Raw genomic sequence first — 19,283 nt, forward strand, 5'->3', positions numbered from 1 at the left:
CCCGTGACGGTAATTGGTGAGTGATCTCTCCTATCCTTATCTCAACCCACAAGCTCTTTGTTATATTTTCTCTCCCCTGTCCAGCTGAGAAGGGGGGGGAGTGATAGAACGGCTCTGGTGGGCACCTGGCATCCAGCCAGGGTTAACCCATCACACTCTTACACAACTATCCTGAGTCCCTGAGTTTGCCAAGCAGGTCAACTTCAGCCTTATGTATTAAAATGGGCAGGAATTAACACAACACATCAACACGTATCAGGATTGCAACAGCTGCTAAACAGGAAAACTTACATTTTGAACAACTGCCAAATATTAAAACTCAGAAGCTATTTACTGACATTTGCTCATGGGAACAACGGTGAAACCCTACCAAAGAGTGTACAGAAACTTATCTGCCTGACAGCTCATCTCTTTCTTCCAGCTATATCAGCGCGTCTAATAAAAGGCGATTTTTTGCCACCAACCTTTTCTCTCTTAAGCGTTAGAATAATTTGAAATAACTCAGGCATAACTCTGCGAACTTTCACAACAACTGGCTTTGAAAATTCCCATCTCCATTTGCTGTCTTCTCGGTCGTGCTGACGCAACAACTGTTCGTAAGGCCTCGCTGTAAATCAAACCACTGGAATCGTTTCAGGCACCACAATGCAGCCTCCTGAGTACAATACAGAGGCAATGAACAATAGCAGGAATGTTAAGAGAAAGATGAAAGAATAAAATCTCTTAAATAGGTTTTGCTGGTGAAAAAAATATTGCCAAAACCACACTCCCAGCTGTCAACATGTGAACTTCAACAAGATAATGACACAGGTGAAGCTGGAAAAGGGAACGTGCTGGAAAGCATCTACATCCATCATCAACCAGTTCCGTAGTCTTTGGACAGTGATAGACCAGGAAAAAAAACAAACCACCCAAAACCCCTTCTAAACACACGGTCCCATTCATAGTTTTCTTTCAGATTATAAATTTTTACCACAATCACTTAGATCCTGTACACTGATGATCAACATTACAGCATTCTGAAGTCTGATACAGTTTTCACAACTGACTGTGTTATACTCAGCAGATACTCTTGTATGTATTACTGAGATCTTTTGGGCTTTAAACACGGGTTTGATTAGAACTGGGACAGACCAGGTTTTGGAAAGCATTAGGAAGTGAACCTGGACAGGCAGAGCTGCAGAAAACCGCGAATGAAGCTCGTGTATATTTACACAAGTGACAAAGTATAAGTTGTTTGATGTACATTGAGCAGCAAAGCACATGAGAGACCTTCCTTTGCCTGTACTATCTGACTGGCAATGATTTTTATTTTTCCAGCTCTTCAGTTTTCACCAAATTCAGCATTTGTTCCCACCAACCCCTTAAAGCATGTCTGATATTGTGTATTCCATCAGATTTTTTTCAAAAGTTTCATATTACATACAGATAGATGTAAATAATTAAACATCAGTGAACCGAGTTATGTAGAACTTCACTTTGTTCAGCTCATACTGTGTTTAAAATAATAATTCATCACAAATAACTCTGCTATCAAAACCTTGCCACGCAAACCCAATACAAGTCTACAAAAACTTGATTCTTTTCAGTCTTTTGGAAAGAAACATGAAACCTGCATTAAAAATTAATCTGATAGCCACCCTTCCACAACATTTGTTACTATAAATTAAGTTTCCCTCTAAATAAATTGTGCAAACCCAAACCTTTCCTAGATATTCCCATTACCCTTTAGTCTCTGAGTGCTTCTGTCTTTCACTTTGGGATTTCTCTTGAGCTCTACCACTAGATAGCTCTAGCAATTTCTCCACAGCCCCCAGTGCACCAGCAAGCCATATTTGCCTTACAAAGCTGAAAAGCTAAGCATGGCTCCTTCACATATAACAGGACAAAATCAGGCAACGGTTTCTCCCTCACACTTAAAAGGTACCATCACAGACAGTAAATCTGATCTGGCAGGGATGTCAGATCCAAATTACTGGGTAGACAACAATTTGCTGTTTACTTGACTGTTAACAGCTTCCAGCCTTTTCAGAAATATTTTCTTTATCAGTAGGGAACAGACCTCAACACTGCTTACAACAAGACTTGTAATTACAGCAGCTGCATAGAAATAGCAAAACCACATACGGCACACAAAACTTCAGACCATCTCTTTGTAACTTCAGTAACCTCAAGGGAGTGATAGAGCCTGCAAGAGGACATGCAATCACCTTTAAAATAAAATTAATTAAAAAAAACCCACAACAAAACCCAAATAATAATTAGTATTTCTAATATCAAGGTCCCAAATTCACAGGAGCACAGGAAGCACTATCATAAATGAGATGTCTCAGGTGCTGGGAGGGCAAATATCCCTAACATTATCTCTTAGCCTGCCTTTAATAAACTACAAGATTGTCTAGAGCTTTGAGATCTAAATCGTTCTACCAAAACTATTACCATCATTGATTGTAACTGGGAATACTCCTATTATTCATATACAGTGTATTCATGAATATTGCTAAGATACACCCAGTTGCATTCCATAGCACATGGAAATTATGAAGTATTTTTAGTAATACTGCATTTGCTACCATTTTATCTTGCTGAATTTCTTCTTGTTCTTAAGGTTACTCATCCCACCAAAGGGCTGAAAAGTGCTGAGCTACCTTCTTCAGGTGCTTGTTTCACACATTGTTAACTTGTTCTCCTTTATTCCTATTTGTTTTAGGGTAAATAACCCTAGGGTTTTTAGTACTTCTCACAAATAAAATATTTTCTATTCAAAAATTCCTGAAGGAACTTTATGGTTATCAATTCTTCAAAAGCTTTCTTCTTGAGAAACCAAACACACCTTTAAAGAAATGAAACGGTCAACTAATAAACACGTTAAAAAATGCAAAAATGGAGATAAATGGTATTAAAGCGGTGTAATTAAGAGCTTTAGCGAGTACCGCACCATCAGAACCACTTGCTGTGATTCTATCTCCCTAATTTACAGCTGCTCACCACCCGCTCTGTATTTAGTAGCTTTGCTGCTTTTGGCACTTGTCCAGAAAAGTGCCAGCTTCCACAGGCACATGTCACTGTTTCCAAACGCTACTTCTGCTCCGCGCAGGCTGGCCATCTCTCTCAGAGGTCACCAGAGGATATGCCAGGACAGTTCAGGTCATCCTTCCTAGCCCATGCAAGCTCAAGGTCAACCCCCTACCTCCTCACCGTCCGCCGCAGGCACCCTCAAATGCACATCAGCCTTGGCAACCCCTGACGTGGACGCGGCTTTGCCTTAGTGGAAGGACAAAGCCGTGCAGTGCAGAAACAGAAAGCGTCATGAGATGGTAATAAGCCGCTTGATGGAGAAGAGCGGTTTCCACACGTACAGGCTGCCGGGCTCCTCCTTGCTTCACCGCAGGTGAGACACTTTGAAAGAGAAGCTATGACAAGCCACACCAAGCGAACCTGCAAGCCTGCGACTGAACTCTGCCCTTTCCTCTCACGCAATACTCACGACCACAGGAAGAGACAGGGACGGTAGCGCAAACTGGACGCAGCAGCAGCCCGTAAGGCGATAACCTGCCTCCAGGCCTCCCCCGGGCCGCCCAGCTGAGGGGAGAACGGGGCTGCCCACATCCCCGGGCCCGGTGTCGGGGCCTGCAGGTTGGCCGTGGCAAGAGAAGCCCGGGGGAGGCTGTAGGGAAGCCCGGCCCGGGCCACCCCGGGGACGAGGGGTCGTTACCTGAGCCGTGCAGCGCCCTGGCCTCCAGGCGGCCGGACCGCTCCGCGGCCGCGCCGCTGCCCAGCACCTGCCGCAGGAGCAGGCGGACCCTGCGGGCAGCGGGGCCCCCGGCCCCGCCACCCAGGCACAGCACCCACGACTGCATGGGCCGCGGGGAGACCGCCGCCACCGGGACGGGCCGAGGAGGGGAAGGGAAACGCCGAGGTACAAAGTCCCGCCGGAAACTAGCGCCGGGCCGATCGGCGGCCGGGGCGGGTACGGGCCCGGCGTGGGTGGCGGCGGCGGCGGCCGGCCGGGCCTGCCTGTGCCGCCGGGGTGCCCGGGCAATGGCGGGGCGAACGGGATTCCTTTCGGCCTACAGCGGTGCCGGAGGGGGTGTGGGGGGAGCCGGCCGGAGGGGGAGGCGATGGCAAGCGGGAGCCGCCGGGTCCCCTCAGGGCGGGCCGCCGCGGGGGGGGCGGGACTGGCACCCCTGTGAGCTCAGTCAGGAGGGCTGGGGCGTCAGCTCTGAGGACGACGTTATTTTTTTCGGGTGAAAGAGGCTGAACTCTATAGCTGGAAACGTTTAAAACGCCCTGGGCAGCGGTGGCTGAGGTAAATTCATGCGCCGAAGGTATTTCCTACCTTTGGTTTCTTAAATCCTGCTGAATTCGCGGGCCCTTCTGTCCCAGTGCCACCCCTCACCTGTGTTCCTGGGGTTAGGTTATTTTATACTTTAAGAAGACTTTGAACCAAGTTACTCAGGAGTCACGTTTTGCACATGCATGGTTTAGGTGTGAGATTTTTGTGAAGGATGATGGTAACTGGAATAGATTTCAAAACTGGCTTGTTTCAACTAAAGTTACAGCTCACGGATCTATGTAAAAGCTTGGGAGTATATTTTAGAATAATTCGTGAAAGGCTGAAGCTTTCACAATAACGAACTAAGCCTAGTTTCAAGGAAAATCCAGCTGAGACTTGGGTCTCGGCACCAGTAAGAAGATGGTGAGGGAGCTTAGCAGAAGGTAGAAGCCAGAGTCAAGTCACCATCTTTATCACCTGTACTTCAGTATTTAGGTATCTCAGTGTCCGCGGGGCTGGGAGAATTTTTCTCCAGACAATCTCCCACTTCCTGCATGTTTTCAGCGTTGAACAATTATCCCAGAGGACAACCACTAAAGAGTGAGCTAAGCATCTGTTTAAACATAGATAACTTAGACTTCTAAGCCGCCAAAAGATATTACGAGTTATGAGTGTTGATCTAGTCCTAGATGCATTTCTGCAGCTCGGTATTAGGTGCTTTAAACAGTTAAGAGAGGTGAAATTTCATGATCTTCAGCATTTCCCGTTGGCTAGAGTGTTGGTTGGGTATGAATTCTATTCTTAGTACCTAATATAGGTCTGTGAACCTGCTTTCTGGGTCTAAGGCAGGGTAAACTAAATTGAAACATCCTTTTATGGATATTGCCCTAATTTCTTGTAAGCTGAAGATTGCAAATGCTGGAGGCTAAGGATAGGCTACATAACAAGGTCTGGCAGAACAGAGTAGAAGGCCAAAGAGGCAAAATAACAATGCAATCGTTTATGAATATATCTTACCAATCTGGGATATTAAATTAGAAGATGACATTGATCTTCTTGTCATATCTATAGACAAAATAATAAATAGTAATAAATTGCAACAGATATGCAACAATTAAACGGATAACCTGAATACTGAATAGATTTGACGCTATGCTGGAAAAAATGAGACATTTCAAAATTTCGTACAGATTCATAGTAATTTCACACTGTGAATGTACAAAGCTGCCTTTTACCTCTCTCTTTGTGTGTGTGTATATATATACACCTGTCAAGCTAAATGCTTTACATTTCAGCCCTTTCTGAGTCATATATCTATAAAATGTTTTGCTTTTTAAAGCATTGTCTTAAAATTCCGAATTAGTCAACTTTTCCAAAACTTTAAATTCAGCCTTGAGTTCAGCCTCCAACTTTCCATTTGCAGCGAAAGAAAACTATATTTACTCATTTTCAAACCATTGCTGGGAAAGTTATAATGGAAACATTGTTATCTCTGTGCATAATTATGGGGAGGGAAATTTTGTTGAATATATACATGTATGCACGCATACTCAAACAATTAGATGCACAACTTGAATGTTGCATTGTTTTTATGCTATACTGTCAGTCATGACACCACTCAAAATTCAGTTTAATTTAATAATGTGAACATATAGAACCTAGTTTTTCTTGTATGTACCTGTGTATATCCACATGTGAAATTCTATCTGGCTATACAATATTACATTATTGCTTGAATGTGGCATCTTCTTTGCTTGCTAATCATAACTGATGCATGTATGCTGGTACTTGCTCACTTCTCTCTATGAAAAACACGATTCCATCAGTGGTTCAGTGCTGTCATGAAGTGGAAGGATTTAGCAGCCTGCATCTGGTGTGTTTGTGAAGGCTTCCACAGATGATTTACAGCACTGGTAACAAACAGCTATTTCATATTTTCATTCCCTGGCTTAACAGCATTCTTATTTGGAACATGAAGTTTCTTAACAAAAATACTTTTCCTTTGATTAAACAGAAAAGAACTTATTCCAAAGAGTGAGAGCTCAGAAAGCATCTCTGTGAGCTGACAGTTTCCAGACTGTTCTCTCTAGTAGCTGTCAGCTACTTTGCTGTGTAGCTCTAGCTGCAAGACTAAATTAGACACAGGTGCAGATATAAAGAACAGTGCATCATCTCTCCTAGTTGTAGTCAGTTCTCCTACACAAGCACAGAGAAGACAGCGGAGATGAAATCCTGGCTTCATCTGAAGTTCGTAGGAAATTGAATGCAGCAAGGCCTGAGTTTTACCCAAATGTTCTGGCTGAACTACAGTAATAGAAGTCAGTCAGTCTTCATTTACTGTTAAGTCTTTGTCTAGAGGGTAGGTCTAACATTAAACTCCTTTGAAACTAAGTCCAGAACATGTGAAGAGGCAAAAAAGGAAGTCTATTAGAATTCATACAGTTCCCTGGTGGTGTGGGATCCGTCTGGTGATACTAACAGAAAAAGTCAAGCCATAGAGGCAGGCCTTGCTTACCAATAATTTCATTCCTGAGATCAAGAGGTTACTTTTCTATCTTTTTTCAGTTAGGCAAAATTAGTTGCCTTGGTTTAAAATTTATAGTTGTTTTCCCAAATTATCTGCAGCCACTGATGGCTTGCTTTAGATACTGGACGTAGAGAGAGTCTGGCTTGTTTTCTTCTGCTGTATATCAGTTTTGAACAAATATAAGTACTGATTTCCATGGAGCCACTCTAATTCACTATAATGAGTCATTGTAATACCAGAAGGTGCTTCTCTTGTATGGAATCTATTGGGAACAATATAAATCAAATAAAAATGAAAATGCACAGCTGTTCGTTCCTTTGTTGACTTGAACCCTAAATTTGTCCCCTATTTTAATCCAAGTTGATTTAAAAAATGGATCCACCAATAAGATACCAAGGTTCTAAAGTAAACTGTCTTATCTCCTGTTTCTTGCTAAACTGGTTTTCATTCATAATTTCTTTCTTTGCTTCTAATGTTTATTAGAATATCCACCTCTTCCTTCTGCACTATTCTAAAATAGGCAAGAGTCAAAGCTAGATTTGGTTCTGCAAATAGTGTTTATAATAGATTTTCCACCCCAGAAGAATGTGTAATTACTGCCTTTTTAGTTAAGGGTTCAAAGGTTTTTGTTCTCTGTTTGTATGACAACTTCTTTCAAGAAATTAACATCCACTTCATTAGCTTTCTTAGTACCTGTTCAGACCCCTCTGTGTCTGTGTTATCATGTGCTGTTTGCACTGTTACACTGAACTAAAACAGCAAGTAAGGATAAAGTCATTACTGATTTTTGTAAGAAATAATGACATCGAGGTAAGGAGGTTCTTACCATCTGATTGCTCACTGGAAGGTTGACCTAACAGCCTCTAGCTACTTGAAATTACATTTCTTGAAGATCGTTATTGCAGCCATAAAACCTGTATAAATTTTTTTTTTAAAGGAACATAGAAAGTAAGAAAAAAAAGTACTCTGCTGGCTGGTACTGCATATTCACATTCATGTATGTGTTACAATATAAATGCTTAGAGAGTGTAAAAGGCCATAAGTGATGGCATCTAATTTCTTATGCCAAATTCTGTCTGTTTTCAGTAGTTTGTAACTAACTCCACCATTCTTTAATAATTTGGGCAGAAATTTCTCATGCTGAATTTCTGCCTCAGGCTGAAAACTTCTTTTGAAAACTTGAACAAAAATAGCTTAGCCACTTTTCAGAAAAGAAAAATGAGTGTTTTACTCAGGAGCAGCTATAACCCTTATGTGACTGGGAAGGCTACACGACTGAGCAGCCATATCACATGAGGGAAATGCTTACTACCTTCCTTGGTGCTATTGGAGAGCTGAGGGTAGACTAAAGAAGATTAAAACCTCCATCCTGCCTGATAAATCTGTATCTGGTTTTACCCACGTGAAAACAGTTCTTAAACTAGGAGCTTCACCATTCCTGAGCTTTAGAACCAGGGCTAGAATTCTGCTAAGAGGGTCATTCTGGTTTCAGAAAGATGCTTTTGATGACCCCATTTTTTGCTGAATGACAACCTTCTGAAAACTGAGGGAATGTATTATAGTTTAAAAACCAAGTCGTCATATTCTGTTTGTGTGAAGTATGACCTACGATAAGACTGCATCGGTTGTGCTAGACTTCCCCCTCTTATTTCTCCTTCAAGGCCAGGAAGCACAACAGACAAAGACACTCTCTGATGTGCTTTCAGTGCTCCTTCTTTCCCCAGGCTAAGGAAACAGAGGGATGAGGAGCCAAGCCTGAAGGGACAGTTGGAAAATGGTGATTAAAGCACAAGGAACCCAAAGGGGAAGTGGGGGGGAGGGCAAAGCCACTAGATGGATGTAGGCTGAGAGTAAAAAGCTACACGAACTAAAGTAGTGAAGGATGAGGTTAAGACAGGGACTGAAAGCACCATGACCGCTACGTTTTGCAAGTCCTGGACACCACTGGAACCCCCAGTATTCTGCTGCTGACAGAAGAAACCCACTGAAAATATACTGACCTAGTTCACTCATGCTGTTAGTCTGTGTGGTAGGGGGATCTCTGCTGTCCTGCTTGATGCGTTATTGGGACTCTGGGGCAGGAGGGTTGTTTCTATTTGATTTCTGTAATTGTTACTTCTTTTAACTCTAGAAAAATACAAAATGCTCCAGTGAACTAATACAGCAGTTCAGTGATTTTGGAACTGCACGAAGTCACGTTCAGGAATTAAATGCAAAAATGGTATTGTTAGGTTATTGAAATTAAACTGCTGTTGATATGAAAATCTTCATACAAAATTAGTGAAATGATCAGAAACTGTGATTTTATTGGCTTCACAGACATTCATAGCCTGATAAAGCCTAGCATGCATTAACAGTGTGTGTGTAGGAGCTAATGGAGTTAGGGAATACGTACCATAGCGTTAATGCTAGAAATGACAAAGACCTTTTCAAGAAGAGAGAGGCAGAAAATCCATGCATCAAGATCCTGTCCCTCCTGGTGAAGGGGACAGTACCTGTGCAGTGACTACTTCAATTTGAGGAACTCAGGAATGGGTGTTTTAGAATCATAGAATCGTTTAGGTTGGAAAAGACCCTTAAGATCATCGAGTCCAACCGTTAACGTAGCACTGCCAAGTCCACCACTAAACCATGTCCCTAAGCACCACATCTACATGTCTTTTAAATACCTCCAGGGATGGTGACTCTACCACTTCCCTCGGCAGCCTGTGCCAATGCTTGACAATGCTTTTGGTGAAGAAATTTTTCCTCATATCCAATCTAAACCTCCCCTGACATAACTTGAGGCCATTTCCTCTTGTCCTACCACTTGTTACTTGGGAGAAGAGACTGACACCCACCTCACTACAACCTCCTTTCAGGTAGTTGTAGAGAGCGATAAGGTCTCCCCTCAGCCTCCTTTTCTCTAGGCTAAACAACCCCAGTGCCCTCAGCCGCTCCTCATAAGACTTGTGCTCCAGACCCTTCACCAGCTTCGTTGTTCTTGTTTGGACACGCTCCAGCACCTCAATGTCTTTCTTGTAGTGAGGGACCCAAAACTGAACACAGTATTCGAGATGTGGCCTCACCAGTGCTGAGCACAGGGGGACGATCACTTCCCTAGTCCTGCTGGCCACAGTCTCTGATACAAATTAGTTGCCAATGTAGGGTATCAGCTCATTTCTGGCTTATTTGATTTAGCTGTACTTGCATCAAACATATGCTCATAGGCAAAGATTTCTGGTGTCCTTCTCTGTGTCCTTCACGGTTGTCATGATCCTCTAAAACAACTCTTATGCTTTTCATCCACCCCAACACTGATGTAAAATATCTGCTAAATAAGCTTCGCTGGTTTGTATTTAGTGTTTTACTTTATAACTGGGGTGGGCTATAACTGTACACAAAGCTGGTTAGCAGAGTGGATGGTAGTATCTGGGTAAAACGTGGTAGTTCCATCCCAGTCCCATGTGCCCATATCCTGAAGCTTTTCTGGACTCAGCCCACAACTCAAAGGCAGCCACAAAATGTTAGTAGAGGTGTTACATTAAGAGCTAAGCAAAATATCTGATCAAAGATTGCCTGAAATCTTTATCTATTTTCATGGTGAAATGGTAGGTTTCCTTTTTTCTTAACTTATAAACACCTTGGCTTTTCCTAATGTTTATGTCTTGATGGATTGCATTTTGCTATCTACAGAATATTGCACAAAATAATCTCTAAAGGGTCACTAGCAGCATGTGCTGGTGACACAACATCATCAGTAAAATGCCAAAGTTCCTGAAGACAGGATTAATCTTGCCCCTTTATAATTCAGTGTCGTCCCTGTTAAGCGCAGGCTAATCCCATGTATCACAAAGGCTATTTAAATTTCAATAAATTGTGAGGCAATCTCACAAGCTCATGTTTGCTGTTAACGAACAAAACTTAACTTTATTCTAGCCGCGGAACTTGCAACATTAGTTCAGTAGGGCCTGAGGCCATTTGTGGGGCTTACATAATCCCAAAAGATGAAAAATACTTATTGCCTCATTCCTGAACCTTTGAACTCTCTGTAGGCATTACTTTCACGAAGAATCGTCAGCCTGGCTGGCTGGCCACGGGGTAGAGCTGTGGGTGACACACGGTGAAAGATTTAGCCCAGAACAAAGGCTGAGGTGAGCGCCCAACTGTTCCATTTAGACACTAATATCCTAAATCGTTGCTTAAGGGAGCTGCCAGTGAATCCCCTGCTGGCATCTGTTCTGGGTCCCTCTAACAGGAGAGTTCATAATCAGCAGCCTGACCCCTCGACCTTGTCAATGTAAATAAAATAGACAAAATTGTGCCTTCTGTGCTGTCATCTGTGGGAAGAGGCGTTATAGCCTGCACGTCACGACTGCATTAGCATTGCATGAACACCAAATGAAAACCTTCACAAAAGTGCAGATTTAAAATAGCTCTAAATGACCTGGTCTGAGATTTGAAATCCCACACAGAGTTGCACTGATATAATCTCTTGAGTTTAATATCAATTAGAATGAATGAGATTATTTTTTTCTGGGTATTTTAAACTGAAAATTGATTAATCTGTATTTAAAGAATTACCTAAAAAATCTTTAAGAAATAAAAAAACTCAAACCAGCTGTCATGAAGCCATGATGGGATTTTCTTTCTAAAAGAAAAGACCTTGAAAATGTTTCATATTCGTCTCTCATAAAGCCCATATCTGAAGTGAAGTACAAGCTTTACTTTCTCAGGACAAGACTATTTAACACAGGTCCTCCAGGGAAACTCCAACTTGATTAGAATTCTCTTAGTGTTTTCAGTGGAGCAGCATTGTCTTTTACAAACTAGACAAAACCAAACCTTATAAAATCTGATTGTTGTTTCAGCTATTTGTTTGGCTTCTCCATTATGTTCAGATGAAACAGTTCAAATTGAAAATTAGAAACATTAACTGCACTAAGCGAGCATAGATTCCAAAAGAAGAGGCAGGAGATATGAAAACCTCTTTCTTTTTAGGTCAATGAGAATTTCAGCATGTGTGAATATGCAACTTACTTTCACCTGCTCTCTTTGAGGTACTGTAGCTAACTATATAATTTTATCAGACAGCGTCTGGGAAGTTTCAATTTTATGACAAGTGAAAGAAATGTGAAAATGGTAATTATAAGGAGATTAAAGTAATGCGCTACATGTTTAGCTCATACATTAGGAGGTGGATTTTTTTTTCTTTCTTCTACAAGTGGCTGTAGGGTTTTTGCTTTTTAAAATAAACACTTTTAAAGCCCCCAGTGGAACCTCTTAAATAATAAAAGATCTCAAATTCCTCTGAATTATTTTCAGAATTGAAATACAGTATCTCTCTGTGTTGGAAGGAGTAACCCAGCCCATCTCGACTTTCACTTGCTTTCCTGAACAATGGTCCTTTGCTGTCCTATTATCTTAAATGGATTAATGTTCTAAGAATGCTTAAATGGGATTGTGGAGCTTTCGTTTACAGTTGGGACACTATTCTTCATTCAGAATTCCTTTCTCAGTGTTCAGCATTGGTTTTGTTTGAAGGCCAATTTAAGGACATCTTAAAAGGCTTGCCTTCATTTCTACTTTTATTTCCTTACTTCATAGTATGCTGAAGTAGTTCAAGAGCACTGCAAAGCATGCAGTTTTGTCTTCAAAAGATCGGAATTTAAGGGCTTAGCCCAGTTTGCATGCAACTAGCCAGTCATACTTTGATTTCAAAGAATGAGTAGTTATTCAAGTGGGTAGGTGTTAGCAGAATTGGTCCATGCAGAACAGTAAATGAGTTCATGGGAGGGAGGATTTCTTTTGTAAGACTTGAGTGTGCTTGGCCTTGATTTATATTGCACAAAGAGTGGCTGACAGCCCAACCACTGTTACCTTGTGTGGCATGGAAGCAGGTAGTACAGTAGGTAACGAGGGGATGGTTCTAATGCCCTCTTACACTATTTGTCATGCTAAATCAACACCTGAAATCCCTTCCTAGGTAGACATACAAGGGGGAGTGGAGATAGGTATGAGCTCCTCTCTCCAGTCTCTGAGCTGGTACAAGATGAATCAGCTCGCTGCCATGCGAGGCAACACACCCAAGTAAAAGCATGCTGGCTTAGTAGCTCAGTATGCAGGCGCTTAACAGTGGGTTTTATTGTTATCATTCTTAATTATTATTCCCGTTAGTACTAGAAGGGATTTGAAGAAGAGAAGGTGAGAGTCCAGTGAATGAGGAACAAACAACCTGGGTGTCACTTCACAAGCAGTTATGGAGTGCGTCTCACAGCATTTATCTAACTTCAGATTTAATTGTGCAGCTAATTGCTTAATTACAACAGAATCTATTTAATGTCCTACTTGAGAAGCAGTGCCATCTGGAATGAGCACGAACAGCAAGAAAATCAACTGTACAGTTTGACTGTATTCACAGGAAAAACTTGTGCTCTGGGAGAGGTGTGCGCCTTCGGACACAGCAGTACCAGTGGTCATAAGGTTTTCCTTCTTCAGATCTGCATTTGTAAACCTGAAACCTTTCCTCTGCCTGTCAAATACTGCAGTCACAAAGACATGTGGCAGCCCATGCTAATACTAATAATATTCAGCAACCACTGTTCTTATTACCTCCTTCCATTCCCACCTTCTGCTTGCTGAGTCCACTTCTTTGGCTGCCCTGCCCTTTGCAGTGTAAGGTCTTTGGGGCAGGAAATAGCCTTTTTGTTGTGGTTTATAGGTGTTAAACACAGAAGGGCTCTGATCCACCACAGAAACTCTAAGATCGTAATACAGCTAATACAAATAAGCCCAAGACAGATTCTGTTTGTTACAATTAAATAGATTTTTTCCCCAAATTACAGAGGGATCCTTTGAAAAGTAGAGTAGGACGTGTTATCTTTTATCCATCAAGCACTAGAATATATCTATGTTGCTGAAAGATTATACTTGCTGGAGGCTTAGAAAAGGCATTCCATATTCATGGCGTGATTTAACTGTGCCTAGCTTTATTTTGTTTCACCAGGTCCTAATTTAGACCACTGAAAAGGCTGCTTTACACAGACCTCCATTCTGAGCCAGTCCTTGAACTGATCTGGAAGACAGAAGAATGACCGAAAACCAATACGGTATAATTATATTTCTTTAAAGTGAGAAGGGGTTTGAGAATAATTTGCATGAATTGTAGCCCAGACAGCTGATACCTGGGGCAATAAGAACAAATATAAACTTGAAAGATGGAGTCATCAGGGATGGAATAGAGGCATTGCTGTGTATAGATTATTCAATTATAATAATAACATTGTAGCCACACAGTACAACTGAAGAAAAAAGAAAAATTCAAGATTATAAAGACCCTGCTGACACACAGAAGGGTAAATCCACTAGAGGGAGACAAACTGAAATCACCAAAAAATGAAGTGGAAGAAACAGGAAGAGTGTATACAATTAAACACAGTAATCCCTATTTTTTTTCTTAATGAGTAATTTACTCAGCATTCTTACTTCTCTTACTTCCTTCTCAGTATCTGGAAATCTAGATTTTAATTTTAATTTCTTGCTAAGTGTGTTAGCTCAGGCAAAATGTTGCCACTAAAACTATGACAGCTGTATTTCACAAACCCTATTTCTTGGTGTTGGAAAGATTTCTCATTATTAACAAGTCCATGTGAAAGAGCCATTGTTTAGATTCCTACTGTTTCTTGACAGAAGGAATGCGTAGTGCAAAATATGTTTAATGATAGCAGTATTTCAGATTGCTTTTATAGCTCCAGGGGTTTGTAAACACTTATTTAGCAATCTTTTAATTCAGCAAGATTGACCAACATACAAAGTCTTCCTGACAAATAGGCAAAATAAAGGACTCCAGTACAAGACTGACCAATACATAAAGCTGTGGTGGATTGACCCTGGTCAAGAGCCAGTACCCACACAGATGCTTGCTCATTCCCTGTCTCATGCGAGAGGGGGGGTAAGTAAGTGAGCGGCTGTGTGGGTGTTTGGCTGTTGGCTGGGGTCAACCCACCACAGTCCTTCCAGACCCATTCCAAAAGCCCTTCACATCTCAACAAAGTTCTTGATGCTTTATTTGGTGACAGTTTATATCCTGGGTTGCCTTGAATTGCTCTAACCTGAGCCAATAGAAATTAGCCATCTAAGTTTGAGCAGTCAAGAGAAGTGAGAACAGTCAGTCAGAGAAAAAAAAGACACCCTGGAAGGGCAATTCATCTTGACCTAAGGCAGGTATCTGTGTTCAGATGAATCGTTCTCTTGAAACTTCTATTTCTTTGTAGTGGGAACTTTGCCTCACTAGCTCAGGTCTGAATGGTTTACTTCAGACACCCAAAGGCAGGTGAGACAAAGCCAACTAACTGCTTACTTCTTTATCTGATTTGACTTGGTCCTTTTTGTATGCCTTTTGAAACCTCTTCAGTGGTGTCAATGGACATGTCCTGTATTCTAGTTCAGTTGTGTCCCCCTTTATCCCAGCATTAAAGATTATTCCCTACTTTTGCTTTTATATTATCAGTATTTTTTCTGTGTTCTGACACTATTTTTAATAATATGTACCCCTTTCTTCAGTAACAGCTATTAATTATATTAGTTGTAGCCTGCTGTACTGGTTAAGCTGTAGGCTGAGCAAGTCTAGAAAAAGAAGAAAAAGCTAAAACTTCATCTGTTACCTGAGCTAAATTTTCTCATGCTTCATGTGCTTACTTCCCCATTTCATAGTTAATCACCATATGTAGCCCAAAGTATTTGCCCTCCTTTTTGTTTGCTTATCAAAAGGATATTTTTTGTTGAGGAACAGAAGGAAAACTTTCCCTTATTTTCTTGTCAGGACAAGATACAGATATTGTCCCACTTCTATGCAAGGAAATGTAATAAAAATCTGTCTCATTGTAACTCTTTTACAGCATTTATTTTCATTGGGTTTTTTGGCAGAACTGGAGGCCCTAAAGTTTTGAAGAATTGGAACTGTGCTCAGGAGAAGGAGTTTGGCAAAACCACTGCATGACTAAATGTGCCCTCCTATGTTTTATACCCCTCCTTGTCTCCTTCCTTCCTTCTCTCTTTACTCCTTCCTTCCTTTGTCCTGTCCCCCTTTCCTCCTTCATTCCTTTTCTCCTTCATTCTTTCTTTCCTCTTTCCCTTCTCTCCCAAGCCTTTTAATCTGCCAACTGTTCTGAACAGATGTTTCCCACATAACCACCCAACTTCTCATTCTCCTACTTTTCTTTATACTACTCTGTTTCTCCCGCTGGGCTGCTATCATCATTGCTACTCATGCATTGCACATTAGAAATCCCATATCCAGATCTAGTCAATAGATGTTAGATTCAAAATTTTCTTTGAGGGCATGTCTCAATCCCAGCTTACTGAAGTCAACAGCAGATCTTTCTCTGCCTAAGCCAACCACTCTATCCTAACTCGCTTTTGAGACTCACATTAGAGAACTGCAGTAAGTTCTGAAACTTTTAACCTGAAAGGCAGGAAGTTATTGGAAAACAAGCTCTTGTTTTGCAGTCCCTCGTGGATAACACCCACTTGGATGAAGTTGCCATCTGTTGTTTTCTTGGATCGTGTCAGAATATGTGAAATAAACTGGAAGAGAGAGAGGCAAAACGACAGACAGATGCAAGTGGGGAATAATGTTTGGAAATTTACTGTTGAGGTTCTGCAAAGCAAGAGAAGGACATGAAATGTTGCATGTTAGGTCTGGAAAAGACCTGCTGGGGCAATAAAGATGATTGCACCGACCACCACAAGGTGGCTGGAGCATAAAGCAAGCTCCCTGGCTGCCATAGATCCAGCATTGTTGTTCTTTATTTCTTTTTCTCATAGTTTTCTAGGCAGAAATGGGCTGAAGGCTGGCAGTGGGAAGTGGGACCAGAATCATCCTTTAGACCATGGCAAGAAGGATGAAGTTGAACAGCAGTTAGAGTAAATAATTTGTGGGCTTAATGATGGGAACTAAAAGTGTGACATTCCCATTAACCTCTTCCCTAATCTGACTTGTAATGAGGAATCCAGCCTGTATCTTATGACCCGTCTCCAGTTACAAGACAGGAAAAGAGAGGAAAAGTTGAGGTATAGAGTTATGATCAGAAGTTTCATCAGTTTAGTGATGCCACATACATTTTCACTTAAATTTAAATAAATTTAAATTTAAAATAAAGTGGTTTAGGATTCAAAACCAAATAATATCAGTTCTGTTGGTGAAAATGAAATAGTGTTGTTTATCCCTGTTAAAAAAGAAATATAGTTTTCTCTCTTTTGCTCTCTTCAGCTATCAATGAATACCTACCTGTAATATAGAAAGAAGATATATATATTATGTGCAATATTGCACAAGACCCAAAATTGGTATCATACAGAAGGTACATTTCCTGAAAATGTTTTCAGAAGTGTTTTAATAGCAAATGCTTCATCAAGCTGTTATATCTTGTTATATACAGGAAGAGAAAAACTAACACAGAGTTAGTTCATCTGCTAGCTTCTGAATTTAAGCAAACACTTAATATACCAGTAGTATTTATTGCTGTTAGAAGATGTTAGGCATGTCTGTAAGTAGTATTTAAATATAATTCTCTTAAGCTGAAACAGTTTTTACTGACTCAATGATACAAGCATTTCCTGAAAAAGAAGGATATATTTCCTGTATTTTGTTAATATTTGACAGCACTAATCTTAAACCAGTAGCAACATGACACTGATTTGTAAGACAGATTTTAAAGGTTGAAATTCTGTATTATTGTATCCCACGTAAACTTGTTTACCGAGCAACAATTAAATAATAAATTACATTTAAAACCAAAAATAGACCCTGTTGTCCTTATTTCAGTCACAGAATTAAGCAGAGTTAAAAAGGAGAGAGGATCCTGCAGATGAGCTCTCAGCTGACAATGCTTTGGGTTCCTCAAAGGAGTGAGTTTTGCCTTCAGTGCTTGGTTTGCAAAAAAAAAAAAAATCCTAACTAATCTTCACAGAAGGGACAAAGCTCGCTTTGAGATATTGCAAGCTTTTTAAAGTTAATACCAATATTTGCAATTGCATTCTAGTTTCTGCAGAGAGACAATGGGAAGTTTGGGCTCAAAGACTCCCGACTACTTGGTGTTACTCAGCAGGAACATCTCGTCTCTGAACTTGCAGTGCATGAAGTCAAATCTGCGCATAAACCTTCACAGAATAATCCTTAGTCTGAGGTCAGATGTCTGACCATGTCTGAGAGCACACCCGCTAAAATAATTGGATTAATAAGAGTGGAAAGAAACATATAAGCAGCATTTTCAGCAACAGGCCCCACCTTTTTGTCACAGTTTTCCTCCTCGCTCGGGACACGAGGAGATCCTTTTGCATTAGCCGTAGCCAAACCACAAATATCAGAAAAGAGTCCCTCAACCCTTCTACCTTCCACAAAAACTAAGAGCATACAGCAGGAGCCTCGACTGATCGAGAGTCTAAAAAATAGGCATTGCAGTAAAATAAAACAGTGGACTCAATCTTCTTAGCCTGCCTAAGCAAAAGTTTGATTTAGCTTGATCACAATTTCTAATTCCCATTACATGGAACAGCAATTTAGTTATGGAAGAGTCTTTCTTCCAGCAGCGAAAGGTGCAAGAAATTCCAATGATCAGAAATAAAGGCTAACTTGTTTAGACTGTGGAACAATTTATTTATGTGGTTTTGTAAGCTTTGTAACCTTTTGATCCTTTTTTTGTGACTCTTTACTGGACACTTACAGTGTCCAGGCAAGTGTCAAGGCTGGCCACTATATTATAGTGACAGTTGGACCAATGTCAGAGATAATACAGTTTCCTATTATACAGTAAAGATTGTGTCCACCCTTACTAAGAGGATCAGGCTGAAAGCATATGTTCAGTCTCTAGCTCCCATGACCTCAGATGCTTTGCTTCGTTCTTCAAAGTATTGTTTTGTACATGGCTGCCCTAAAACTTTCATAGTTAGCTTATCAAATGATTGAGAGGGCTTGGTCACCTGTATTCTGCATTATTTGCCATTCCTGCAAACCTTGTATCATCTGGAAACTGCTGCAATATAGTATGCTTGTTTGCTTTGGAGTTACTCATGATAATATTATACTGCAGAATAAGAGCAAACCCCTTTAGGACCTAATAAAGCAACCATTTAATAATAATAAGGCACCTTTCAATTAGTGGATTTTTAAATGGCTGATTATTCTCTTAATCTTTGATTGTTCTAAGTTCTCAGTTACCTTGCCAAGAGGTACCAGATCAGGTGCCTTATAGAATATGCGCACGTATCCACACTTAATCTATGAGCTTTTGGTTTAAAGTCTGCATCCCACACTACTTCTAGCCATTGTCTTGTTTCCCATCGTAGTCTCCCCAGAAGTGTGTGAGAGCATTGGAGACTTGGATTCATACTGACCTGGTTCTTCCTCAGATCACATCTCTGTGCCCTCCTGGTGAAAGGCTGTCTATGGGGCAAGGTAAAAAGCAGTTTCCCATCGACTTTGCTGCTGAAAAACAGTTTAAA

At 40.9% G+C, this 19,283-nt stretch overlaps 1 protein-coding gene and 1 long non-coding RNA gene across 4 annotated transcripts in view; one reads left to right on the plus strand and one right to left on the minus strand.

The window, feature by feature from the left end:
- The window catches only part of VWA8 (von Willebrand factor A domain containing 8), a 199,716-nt gene extending 195,791 nt beyond the window's left edge, over nt 1-3,925 (minus strand). The window contains exon 1 of one of the 2 annotated variants that reach the window (XM_052786057.1): nt 3,716-3,925. In XM_052786057.1, the coding sequence (XP_052642017.1) occupies nt 3,716-3,860 (145 nt within the window). In that variant the 5' untranslated portion in view covers nt 3,861-3,925. The remainder of the gene's footprint in view (nt 1-3,715) is intronic. The other variant, XM_052786058.1, reaches the window with a different exon arrangement.
- LOC128141383 (uncharacterized) overlaps nt 1,485-19,283 on the plus strand; it is a 17,894-nt gene continuing 95 nt past the window's right edge. Inside the window, exons 1-3 of one of the 2 annotated variants that reach the window (XR_008234990.1) lie at nt 1,485-3,391; nt 13,789-13,891; nt 19,128-19,283. The exon at nt 19,128-19,283 is cut by the window's right edge and continues 95 nt beyond it. This is a non-coding gene — a long non-coding RNA (uncharacterized LOC128141383). Of the gene's footprint in view, nt 3,392-13,788; nt 13,892-15,707; nt 17,569-19,127 lie in introns of those variants that run through there. The other variant, XR_008234989.1, reaches the window with a different exon arrangement.

Source organism: Harpia harpyja, chromosome 4 (assembly GCF_026419915.1).
Source record: "Harpia harpyja isolate bHarHar1 chromosome 4, bHarHar1 primary haplotype, whole genome shotgun sequence".
NCBI classification, from domain to species: Eukaryota; Metazoa; Chordata; class Aves; order Accipitriformes; family Accipitridae; genus Harpia; species Harpia harpyja.